General features: G+C 35.9%; 1 protein-coding gene across 3 annotated transcripts in view; it reads left to right on the top strand.

The window, feature by feature from the left end:
• Window positions 1-12,709, top strand: part of PSMD1 (proteasome 26S subunit, non-ATPase 1) — a 97,772-nt gene that overhangs the window by 1,792 nt on the left and 83,271 nt on the right. For 2 of the 3 annotated variants that reach the window (XM_029225150.1, XM_029225149.1), the window contains exons 2-7: window positions 2,422-2,465; window positions 3,101-3,174; window positions 3,367-3,536; window positions 6,853-7,058; window positions 9,942-10,085; window positions 12,215-12,441. In XM_029225150.1, coding sequence (XP_029080983.1) covers window positions 2,422-2,465; window positions 3,101-3,174; window positions 3,367-3,536; window positions 6,853-7,058; window positions 9,942-10,085; window positions 12,215-12,441 — 865 coding nt within the window. The remainder of the gene's footprint in view (window positions 1-2,421; window positions 2,466-3,100; window positions 3,175-3,366; window positions 3,537-6,852; window positions 7,059-9,941; window positions 10,086-12,214; window positions 12,442-12,709) is intronic. The other variant, XM_029225151.1, reaches the window with a different exon arrangement.

Genomic DNA, 12,709 nt, shown 5'->3' with positions numbered 1-12,709 from the left:
TATTAAAACATGCTGCATCTCTCCCCCTCAGCTGTCCCCTCTCTTCATTACAGTCCTGTAATTACTCTGTTTACTTGCCTGACTACTGTTTTTCTCTCTGTGGTAGAATTTTGGGCGGGAGACTTTTCATAATTCTTAGAACAACTGCCAAGCAGATGACAGAAGTTCAGAAGTATTTCTCGAATGAAGAAATCAGTTAGCTAATCAAATCAATAAATCAGTCACCAGAGTATTTTAAGTAGAGGCTGAAACAACACTTGGTGGGGATTTAATAGAATTTAAACCTAATGATTTTTGAGGTCTTACTCTGAGACTCGGTGGTGATAGCATAGTGTGTATTCGTTACTGTCATTGGTTACGTTTACTGGATTACTTATCAGCTTCTGCTCCAAACCTTTTGTCACCTGGTTTCCTGTCCTTTGGCTCTCTATGGGCTAGGATCTGTCCCGGGTGCTAAACAGAACCTAACAGGTACTAGTTTGGATTAGTCAGTTTATTTGTTCATTTATTGCCTAGGCACTTGCAGGGCACTAAGAACACAGTGGTGAATAAGAGGTCAACATGTACTGTTAAGTTTTTCCAAGAGGTTTGGCTGTGAAAGGGAGCGGAGAGATAGAGATAGGTGGTTACTGGAGGGAGACGTGAGAATGAATTTTTTTTTAACATAATGAAGGAAAATTATGCGTAAAAGCTTTCAAACAATAGTCTCCCTCCTCTTTTCCCTTATTCATTGAGGCAACTGTTTTCAACTTTTAAGCTGTGTCTTCTGGAGCATACCTTTATAAATAATATGCTATTTAAAATAATGCTATAAATTGATACAGCAACTTTAGGTAATATCTGCTGACTTCATATTATGGCATAAGAAACTTTTTAGCATCCTGAAACATTCCCCATTCCCCAGGTGCGCCTCGTCCCGCATCTAAAGGTGAGTTCTGTTGTTTTTAAGATGAGAAATATTTGTGTATGAAGTGTAGGTATTTGATTTAGTTGTGTTCCACGGACAACGGCTGCATTTCTAAGCCAGGACAACCATATAACACATTAGTCATAAGTGAAACCAAACAGGAGAGTATACAGAAATCCATCACCTCTTTTGGTAAAAGCAGTGCAGACATACTGTTGATTGATGATAAGGGAATGGGTAGCATTTTTAGTGTTTTGATAAAGTATTCTGCCATTTATGATCTGTTCCACATTTAAGGTACTCTTGTCTATCAGCTCTTCCATGTCACTAGTTCACAATCCCCCTCCCCTCCCCTGATTGCATTCTTTAATCTGTCTTCTCTTCATGCTGTCAATTCAACCTCTCTGTTCTGGGTTTGTTATACCAACCTAGAGTACCAAGAAGTTCCTTTCATCTGCTTTAATGCTTTTGAACAGTAGTATGCCCTAGCTAGAACCATGGCATAGTTTCGTTTGCTAAATTTTGAAGCTATTTGGCAGACCTACACTTACCAGTTAGAAATGGCTACATCTCCTAAGGAAAGTTGCCTTGACACTTTGTATCAGCTCACAGTTTCAACTCAGTGTTCCAACTCAGTGTTCCGGAATGATTTTAAGACCTACATGGAAAACATATCTGAGAGACAGTTTAGTTTCCTTCATGGTCCAAGGACGGTAATTTCCCACGTCTTTTTTTCTAATAATCCCTTTGATACATGACTGTATTTCAGGGTGCATTTTTTTGGAGAGGACAGTTATTTCCTTTACTCCCCAGTGTTAGTGCTAATCACCTCAGGGTCACATGGGGAATGCTGTGCTTCAGTAATTGAAGTCAGAACAAGTGAGATTGCTCATCATTTAGCAAAACCTTCTAGGCTACTTGCGATTACAACAGAGGTGCCTTAATATAGGCATCTTGAAATAATCGAATTATTTTATTCTGTGAGTTGATGACTAAATACTCCTGCTTTTGTAAATAATTTTATAACTCTTGGTTTATTTTGTGTGAATAATTTTATTCTAAAATTGTGTAGGAAAGTTTCTCATTTTGGTCAGTAAATTAGGCCAGTGATTGTCAAACTGTAATGAATATCAGTATGACAAGGAAGGCTTATGGCTCCATTACTGGACCCTATCCCCACAATTTTTAATTCAGTAGATCTGTGATGCGGCCAAGAATTTTTATTTTTAACAAGTTCCCAGGTAATGCTAATGCTAATTGATCCAGGAACCATGCTTTGAAAACTGTTGAATTAGGCAAATAATGTGATATATATGGTATTATGAGGGTTTGATAACATAGTTAATTCTTAAAATTTGAAATATAAACCTTTTCAGTTTTAAAGAAAAATAATGATTCCTCTAGTGAAGTCACCCCTCAAAAAATACTTTTTTTCCAACTCTGATATATTTTTGACTAAGCATTAGTTTATCTTAGGATATATATTTCATAATCATATACCTTTTGTCTTATAGCTGGAATAATTTCTCTTCTGGATGAAGAAGAACCACAGCTTAAGGTATGAGTTGAAGAAAAATTAACTGGGCTTAATGTGAGTACTTTGAAGCTCTTTGAATTTACTGATAACTATATATCTTCCACCATTTAAAATAGCCGTCCTACTTAGTCTATACCTAGTCACTGAAATCTAGCCCCAGAGGACAGGACAGTATTTTGGCAACAGCAGTGGTTTTCCCTAGAGTTTAACAAAGCTGAGGCAAATAAATCTCAGTGTGGCACCTGGAAACCACACACACACACACACACCAGTTTTCTTATCAACGGCAATCACAAAAAGTTACTTCTGTATCACATATTTTAAAACTATTTTCATATGACAAAAATTTGGAATATACTTCAGTTGGCTCTAGGCACCTGAATTCATTTATATCCAAACCAGCAGCCTAGAGTCAATCTTACACATACTGTCAAAGAAGAAAAATGTTCAGTATGATAAGGAATGACATTATGTTTTATGATTGAAAACAGAAAGGAAGTATGTAAGCCCAATGGAAAGTCAGTTGGTAAACTTTTGTATTTGTCATTTAGTAAATATGACTTAGAATTTGGCCACTGATTTGTTGGAAACTTTTTTTTAAGGAAGTATAATGGTAAGTCTGTCTCAAAATCGAATTTTGGTTTTATCTTCTACAGGAATTTGCACTACACAAATTGAATGCAGTGGTCAATGACTTCTGGGCAGAAATTTCTGAGTCTGTAGACAAAATGTAAGAATTTACTTTATTTCTATAAATTGGAATAAAGTAGATCAACCTTAATTATCTGTGGATGTGGGTCTTGTGGCTTATTAATTCATTTAGAGATTTGCTGCCACTAAATTGTGGCTTGAGTATTTAGATTTGGAATTTTTAAGGAGAACCACAGTTTGAACTAGGCCTATACTTCCTAATTTCTTTCAGAGAAGTTTTGTATGAAGATGAAGGTTTCCGGAGTCGGCAGTTTGCAGCCTTAGTGGCATCTAAAGTATTTTATCACCTGGGGGCTTTTGAGGAGTCTCTGAATTATGCACTTGGAGCAGGTGACCTCTTCAATGTCAATGATAACTCTGAATATGTGGAGACTATTATAGGTAATTATCTTCCATCTAGTAAGGCTTTATCTTGTTGGCTTCTTTCTTGCTCTAGTACATATAGCATTTTTTTCCCTGAATTTTTGAGGTTGCCACATTTCATTTTAATTGAAAGTTCATAATCTTTCTACAGTAATTTTATGCAGCCTGAGTTTTTAGATCTGTCTTAGAATTCTGTGCTTTATTTTTTGTCGTAATGAACAATAACATGAATAACAGTAATAATAAAGACACTCTACTCACAAAATATTTTAAGAATGAATCTAAGAAATTATTCAGAAGCAGCCAACTTAACACAAAGATAGTTATCTCAGTGATTATGTTTATCTCTTTTCCGGTGAGCATACTGTTATATGAAAAAATTAAATCAGATTATTGTGAATAACAGAAATTAAATGATAGTAATTTATAGAGTTGTTTCTAACACAGGAAACCATTATTGAGTGTTTCCATTGTACTAGGCACTGTACTGGTCGTTCTTCATAGCATAGTTTATTCCACAGTTGCCCTGTGAAGAAGGAGCTAGCCTTGTTTTACAGATGAGAAAACTTGGGTTTCAAGATGATAAAGGCACATGGCTATTAAATAGGAGGGTCAGAATTTAAAACCCAGGCTTCCTCACTACGAAATCCATACTGTTTCTACTAGTAGCCATTGTTTTTTTATTTGCTTCTGTATTTTTGAAGTGAGAGGGTAGCACACAGGTAAGGTTTGGGATTCTCTGTCTTGTAAGTTGAACCAGCTCTGTAAGAGTTCGTTCAAAGCTTTTGTAGCTTTAAAAATGTTTGAAAACTCCTGTGCTAATAGATGAAAGAAGGGATTGCATACCCTTCAGACGTGTCTTTTTGACTGTCAAGCTTTAGATCATAGTTACAGAGAGCCCAAGAGTGTGTTCTCTGTCAAGTGTGTATAGTATAGTTTTTTGAATTACTGATTAAGAGGAGATCTGCATTATTCACCTGAACCCTTAAAAGGAGAAAATTGGTATTCTCTTTCAGAAATTGGGAAATGCTGCACAAGGCAGTCCAGAGAGGTACTTTTCAAATGTCCCTGAAGTTTGAAGTAAGATTTTGTGTTCACATTTAAAACTTTTTTGCCATGATGGTGTGAGAATGTTGCAAGTAAGTTTATTGTTGTTGGGAACTCACTGAATTGGAGTTTTCATCTGTGAATCCTGTGGGAAGAACAGATGATTTTAAAGAATAGACCGTATCATTTGAAACCAGAGCACTTTCCCTACATTAAGTTAGAAATGGTGAGTTAAGTGCATTTATCTCTTCTCTCTTATTTGAAGGATTTTTTTTTGATGAATGTTGATAATTTTTTCCAGTGGTGATCTGCAAGTGCTTGCAATGTTAACATTTTACAAATGATGCTTTTAATCAGGACAGCTGGTCTATAAGAGGCTATGAGGTGGTAGATGCCTTCCTATGTATCATCTTAGTCTTAGCTTGTAGAAGGTGATTGTTGACTGGTAGACCAGTTCTGTTTGCTTTTCTTTGTGTGGAAATGGGGTTCACCCTTCTAGTTTTCTTGGGACTATTAGAATGGATTTTTTTAAATGTCAGTGAGATTTGTGAGAGAATATATAAAGTAGAATTTAGGAAAGCCTTCCTAGGCTCTTAATGAATGTCATAAACAGTACACTCAGAAAATTCAAGGCTAGAATTTTCAATCTTCTCCCGATTGTAATAAGACTTCAGCTAGGAATGAGGCTCGGTTCTGGAGTACAGTTATGACATAAACCTGGTAAGTGAGAGCACAGGTCTCATTTGAAACCTGGGAGGTAACATTTTTCTTCCTCAGTTATTAACTAAGGAAAGCTCCCCAAATGTTATAAATCTGAGATTCCTTTCTGATGAGGTAGGGGAATGTTTCCTCACAACTGCATTTGGTTCAAAAAGCTCATATTAGGGTCTGGTGAAGATTTTCTGCAACCAAACTTGTTTAAGGTCTGCTTGTGAGTGCCACTTAGTTCTTACTAACTGTACCTGAACCTGCCTAATCCTACCTGGATGGACCCTGAATGTGGTATATTCCAATTTATAAAAGTCCTCTGCTTCCCCCAAAATATAGACCCATTAACATGGGCCATCTAGTAGACCAGCAGTTCTTTATCCTAGTTCAAATCGTTTCTGTTTCCTGGGGCTATAGTTTGCAACTAATTAATCTTTTCCTTGTACCTTTCTCTTTGAAAGGGAGGGTGACAGGCCAGTGAGTTATAGAGAGGATAACTATTATATATGTCATTCAGCTTGAGTGGCTGTTTTCCTTAAGAAGGTGGAAGAAGGTTTAGGGAAATTTCCTTTCTTGGTTGCTCCTAAAAAGTTTAAGTTATGATTGTAAAGTAGTGTAAGTTGTAAACATGATACCCTTCAGTATGTTGCCTCATCCTCCCCATTCACCCAAATCACTGTGAAATGGGAAAGCCAAATTATGCACATGCACCACTGCATGAATTTTCAGACTCCCTGTTTGGGGGAGAGGGGAAGTATGTGTGAATAGGTTCAACCTACCTCACATTGAGACAGTGAATATTTTAGCTGATTGCCGGAAAGGTTTTTGGAAATCTTCTTGGGATTGCCTTTAGAACCTGTGGCACATTTCAGGTCATAGACAGACTCTCTACTATCAAGGGTCTGATGGTTTCATTAATCTGAAGAAGTGTAATTTATAGCCATGTGATAATTGCTACAATAGGGTTTTTGTTAATATCCTCAATCATGGCAAGTGTTTGAGAGTGAAAACAGCAGCTGTTTGTAGCCAACTCTGTAGAATAAGCAGCTTAGTCAAGTTGAATAACATAGTTTTGAATAATAAACAGTAAAAAGAGAAATTTTTTTAAAAAATTATTTATTTTGTGGCTGCATTGGGTCTTCGTTGCCGTGCGCGGGCTTCTCCTTGCAGTGGCTTCTCTTGTTGCAGAGCACAGGCTCTAGGTGCGCAGGCTCAGTAGTTGCGGTGCACGGGCTTATTGGCTCCGTGGCATGTGGGATCTTCCCGGACCAGGGCTCGAACCCGTGTCCCCTGCGTTGGCAGGCGGATTCTTAACCACTGTGCCACAAGGGAAGTCCTAGAAATGTTTTAAATAATGTCAGCTTACTGGAATTAGTGTGTAGCCCTGCAATGTAACTGTTACGAACGGAACAATATTAATTTGAAGGTATAACTTACAGCATTTAAAAAATTTGAAATTTGCTCATTACTCCATAGTCATCCCATAAGTTATTTTTATGATTATGAATGTAGGCATTGTCCTTTCTAGTAGTATAGCCCAATTTACCAGCTGATCAGAGTTATTTTATTTTCTCTATAGCAAAGTGCATTGATCACTACACCAAACAGTGTGTGGAAAATGCAGATTTGCCTGAAGGAGAAAAAAAACCAATTGACCAGAGATTGGAAGGCATTGTGAATAAAATGTTTCAACGATGTCTAGATGATCACAAGTATAAGCAAGCTATCGGCATTGCTCTGGAGACACGAAGACTGGACGTCTTTGAGAAGACTATACTTGAGTCGGTAGGTAGATGATGGGATTTTAGAGGTTGCTATTGATGAAGAATCAGCAGAGCAAATAATTAAAACTGAAAATTGCATGGATAGTGAAAAGAAAATCTAACTTAGATATAATAAGGTGCTCTTTTGGGAAAAATTTTATTTTTATATTTATAAAATATATGTATTTTATATTTATGTTTATAAATGAACCTTGGCTGTGTTCTGTGTTTGTCAGATAGTTGCTTTTATCTTACCACATTTATTCCTTTGAGATCTTGCATGGGGAAGTTGTCTTAATTACCCTGCCCTTTTTAAGAAGACTGTATTGGTAAACTACTATTGTAATGCATTTATCATGGTTAAAACTGTAAGCTACATTCCTGGTTTGGGGGTGTTTTGCAATAATTACGACAGTTGCAAGTCACCAACCAAAGTGGTCAGAGAGGTGCAAGACTGAGTTAAATGGACATTGATCTGCATGCCCACTTTGCCTGCCTCACTACCTATCCTTTTCCACAAGCTAGCTCTTTGCACTCCAGCCATTTTGACCTTGTCTCTTCTGCTAGATGTACCATACCCCATTCCCTTTGCCAAAAGTATTGCCCCTGCCAAAAACATCCTTTTCCCTTTCTTTCTTTACCTGCTGTGTTCCTGTTCAAGATTCACAGTTCAGCTCAACTGTCATTTGTTTACAGATCCTTCTGTCAATCCCTGCCAGCCATACCCTCCTCAACCCTTAGGTCCAGCTAGGTCCACCAGATTATAACCTCCTTAAGGATAGGCACTTTCACCACTGGGTCCCCAAAGCCTAAGGCAGTGTTTAGCAGCAGTGGTAAGATTAGTTTAAATGAGTAAATGAATGAATGACCCAGTGTCATAGAACGGCCCTTATTTTGCTCTGTTTGATTTTTGTGCAGTTGTAGTTTCTCCTTGTCTTCAGGTGAATAGAACCGAAATATTTGTTTTTATTCATTCAACAAATATTTTTGGAGTGCATATTATGTGTCAGACACTGTTCTAGACATTGGAGATACAGTGGCAAACAAGACCAACAAAGTTCCTGCCCAAATGGAATAATCCACTGGGGGAATAGGCAGTGAAGCCTTATTCCCTATAAGGTAAAGGGGTGATAAATTTTTTAAAAAAGAATAAAGCAGAGTAAGAAATGCGTCTTACTTTACATCCCAGTGCACATGTACATATAGATGTAACTTAGGATGAAATAATACCTACTTTTTCTACTTACGATGTAATCCTGATATTTTAAAATTGTATTTCATTTTTTTAAAAATGCTAGTCCCATTAAGTTGATTTCATAATGTATACGCCGATAGGTCACAACTTGCTTTTTTAAAAAAATATTTTTTTAATCATTGAACAAAGCTATCTTTAAATTTTATAGTGCTTTACAGTTTTCGAAAGTTTCACGCACATGATTTCATATAATCCTATAATAACCCTTTTTTATCCCCTACTCCTATATTGCCCTTCCCCCTTCCCTGTCCCCACTGATAACTACTAGTTTGTTCTATCTGTGAGTCTGCTTTTATTTTTTGTTTTATTCACTAGTTTGTTGTATTTTTCAGATTCCACATATAAATGATATCATGCAGTATTTGTCTTTCTCTGTCTGACTTATTTCACTTAGCATAATGCCCTCCAAGTCCATCCATGTTGCTGCAAATGGCAAAATTTCATTCTTTTTTGTGGCTGAGTAGTATTCCATTGTGTATATACATTTGTGTGTGTGTGACACCCCACATCTTTATCCACTCATCTGTTGATGGACACTTAAGTTGCTTCCATATCTTGGCTGTTGTAAATAACACTGCTATTGGGGTGTGTATATCTTTTCGAATTAGTGAATTTTGTGAATTTTTAATTTCTCAACTCGCTTTTTGAGAAGTACACTTGTAGCTCTTCAGCATGCTTATTCATGCTGAAGGACTTTTATAGGTTAGTATCTCAAATATTGGGTATGCTTATTTATGTTGAAGGACTTTTTTAAGTTAGTATCTCAAATATTGGGTATGCTTTGAAGAACCACAAGGTAAACATAAATAATCTGGAGGGGCTTCCCTGCTGGCACAGTGGTTAAGAATCCGCCTCCCAATGCTGGGGACATGGGTTTGAGCCCTCGTCCGGGAAGATCCCACATGCCGCGGAGCACTAAGCCACAGTAGTTGTGCGCCACAACTACTGAAGCCCATGCACCTAGAGCCTGTGCTCCGCAACAAGAGAAGGCACTGCAGTGAGAAGCCCGTGTGCCGCAACGAAGAATAGCCCCCACTCGCCACAACTAGAGAAAGCCTGAGCGCAACAGTGAAGACCCAACGCAGCCAAAAATAAATAAATAAAATTTTTTAAAAAATTTATAAAATAAATAAATAAATAAATAATCTGGAGTCAAAATTTCCTCAGGAGAGCACCAGCTAGATGTGACAGCACTCAAAGCTTGAGTCACTCAGAGCTGGAGAATAGTTCTATCACATTGTGTTCCTGGCCAGTGAGTATAGGCGGTAAGTCATGAGGATTAGCAAGACTAGAGGCAGACACAATTGAAAAGCATAGCCACTTGGTATATGTACAGCTGTATAGATCTTTTTATAATACTTAACAGCACCACCACAGTTATAGTATACTATGGTCATATAGTCATGATCCTGGATGATCACTAAATATTTAATTGTTTTCAACCTATTTTTTTTCATGAAGACAGGGAAATAGGTAATTTTCTTTTAAGATTTTCATCTAAAATGGTTAAAAATTTTAAGTTTTATTGTTTAGGTAGCAAATCTTTAGCTGCCTAGAATGACTAAAGAATATCGATTAAAATAATTTGATTTCTAAATAAACATGCTTCAGTAACCAGATAATCATATCTCTTCAAATTATCTCTTTCAGAATGATGTCCCAGGAATGCTGGCTTATAGCCTCAAGCTCTGCATGTCTTTAATGCAGAATAAACAGTTTCGGAATAAAGTACTGAGAGTTCTAGTTAAAATCTACATGAACTTGGAGAAACCTGATTTCATCAATGTCTGTCAGGTAATAACATTGCATTACTTTACACTGTACTGCTGAGCCATGCCTCACTACATTATATTATATAGCATCACATCACTATAATTTCATACATGTATCTCAGTTGATCTTTACAACAGCCTTGTGAAGATACTTTATGCGTTTATATTCCATTTTACTGATAAGAAACTGAATCTCTCAAAACTAAAAAACTGTTATAATATGTTATTTCTATGTATTCTTTTTTTCACTTTGAAAATAATCCAGGCATTTAAGGAAATTTTTGAAAATGAGATTAAAAAAAAAAGGTAGAAGAAAAGATAAAAACGGTACCTATGTTATGTCATTTCTAAAAAGAATTTCAGCTATAAAAATTATCTTTGGTTTCATTCCCCGAACACCAGCCAAGACCTTTGGGTATATTTTCTTTATCTCTTTTATTGTATGGACTTGCTTGCACACTTTAAAAAAAATTAAGACAGTATAGAAAATATATAAAATGAAAAGTGTATCTTTCCCTTTCCATTGGCCTTTTCCCAATTAAAAGATTCATAAATGTTTTTCCTCCACCTACTAGCACATGTGGAGCTACCTCATTCTTTTCAATGGCTAGATTGTGTTTTATTGACAAATTTTTGTATTCTGCTTAGAGCGCAGCATTTTATCACGCATTTGGTTTGTTATATTTTCATTATAATGTGTTCTCAATATGTGTTTCTATCCTCTATACATATTTAAAATATAGATTAATACATCCTTTTTTTCAATGCTTTTTTTTAAAATTGAGTAAAGTTGATTTGCAGTGTTATGTTAGTTTTAGATGTACAGCAAAGTGATTCAGGTTTTTTTTTTTTCCAAATTATTTTCCGTTATAGGTTATTACAAGATACTGAATATAGTTCTCTGTGCTGTACAGTAAATCCTTGTTGCTTATCTATTTTATATATAGTTTTTGATGCTTTTTAAACCAAGTGTGAAACACAGAAAAAGCTAGAAGAAAAATATCCACCTTTATATCACCCGAAGTCCACCTAACAGTATATTTCCTTTCACTTTTCTCTGTAGAGGTTTTTGGAGTTTTGTTTGCTTCTAAATAGTTTTTAATAGTTTAAAAAATAGTTTTTAAAAACTTACATGAAAAACGGTAGTCCTTTGCCTTCTTCCTCTGTGTATTTCAGTTTTATTCCTCAGAAGTAATTTTATTTCTTTTAGCTATTTTATTCCTTGTCCCTGTAAAATTTTTTAAAATTTATTTTACATTTTTAAAATACATTTTTGAACAGATAATATTACATTCACATGATTCAAAATTTGTGAAGAATCAAAGGATATACAGTAAAAAGTCTTCTTGACACTTCTTTCCTTTGGCTCCCAATTTCCCTTCCCTGGAAGCAAACAGTATCAATTATATATTTCCTTCAATTTAACATTTTTTCATGTTTTGACATTTCACAAATTCTTGTACAAACTCTTTCTTGATTGTGCAGTAGTCATTCAGTGGATATACTTTGCCTTACTTAACCAGTCTCCTGGTATTGGTCATTTAATTTGTTTCCATAATTTCCTATTCTTAATTTATAATAACTTTGGTTAATGTGTTCATTTTGAAATTGAGTTATTTGCTGCTTAAGGGAACAAGAAAATTTAAATTGAATTCTTAAGAGAAAAATCCTAAATTTATTGGGTGGTTTTTGTTAAAACATGTGGCAAATCCTAAGAGTAGTAAGAGAAATACTTCAAAATGGTCATTTTAAAATGTGCCTCTTGTCCTGGCCCAGCACAATACAATGTGTTAAATGAATGAACGACTCCTACAATTTATGGTAAAGCAGAAAATAAGTTACAGAGCACTTGATAGCGATTTATGGATAAGATTTAAAGAAGCCAAGATTCACTCACCAACCGGTTATTGAATATTGCTGATTGCCAGGCACAGTGTTAGGAGCTGTGAATATAAGTTGTATGGATTTTCTTATGGAAGGCAGATTCCATTTTCAGGAAAACTTTGGTGCCAGGATCAGAAATAGAATGCTAGACTAGATAGTCAGTCTGCCCCAGTTTGCCTTTACTTATATTTGTTGACTATCACTCTCTAAGTATCTTGTAGACAAAGTTTTCAATTATTATGTAATTGTTCTTTATCTGCATTTCAGTGCTTAATTTTCTTAGATGATCCTCAGGCTGTGAGTGATATCTTAGAAAAACTGGTAAAGGAAGACAACCTCCTGATGGCTTATCAGATTTGTTTTGATTTGTATGAAAGCGCTAGCCAGCAGTTTTTGTCATCTGTAATCCAGAATCTTCGAACTGTTGGCACCCCTATTGCTTCTGTGCCTGGATCCACCAATACGGGTACTGTTCCAGGATCAGAGAAAGACAGGTATAAGTATCTTTTTCTGTATCAGAACTAATTCAACAATATTTCATTTTGGGAATAGATATTTATAGACAACATAATCTAAGAATAAATTTCACCATTAGCTTTCATAGATTAGCCTCTTACTAAAGCTGTTGCTCTGTTTTGCACTCTGCTGCATACATTAAGGAAAACCAACGAAATGGACCCTTATGGAAAGAAATGGAAGTGGTTGTCTGATGGGGAGGGTGCTTGCCAGACAGCATGTGTGCTATTTAATCAGGTAAATTAA

This window comes from Monodon monoceros, unplaced genomic scaffold (assembly GCF_005190385.1).
Source record: "Monodon monoceros isolate NGI ecotype Baffin Bay Population unplaced genomic scaffold, NGI_Narwhal_1 Super_Scaffold_16, whole genome shotgun sequence".
Classification (NCBI taxonomy): Eukaryota; Metazoa; Chordata; class Mammalia; order Artiodactyla; family Monodontidae; genus Monodon; species Monodon monoceros.
Note: the sequence above shows the minus strand (reverse complement) of the source record. Positions and strands in the feature narration are given on the sequence as shown.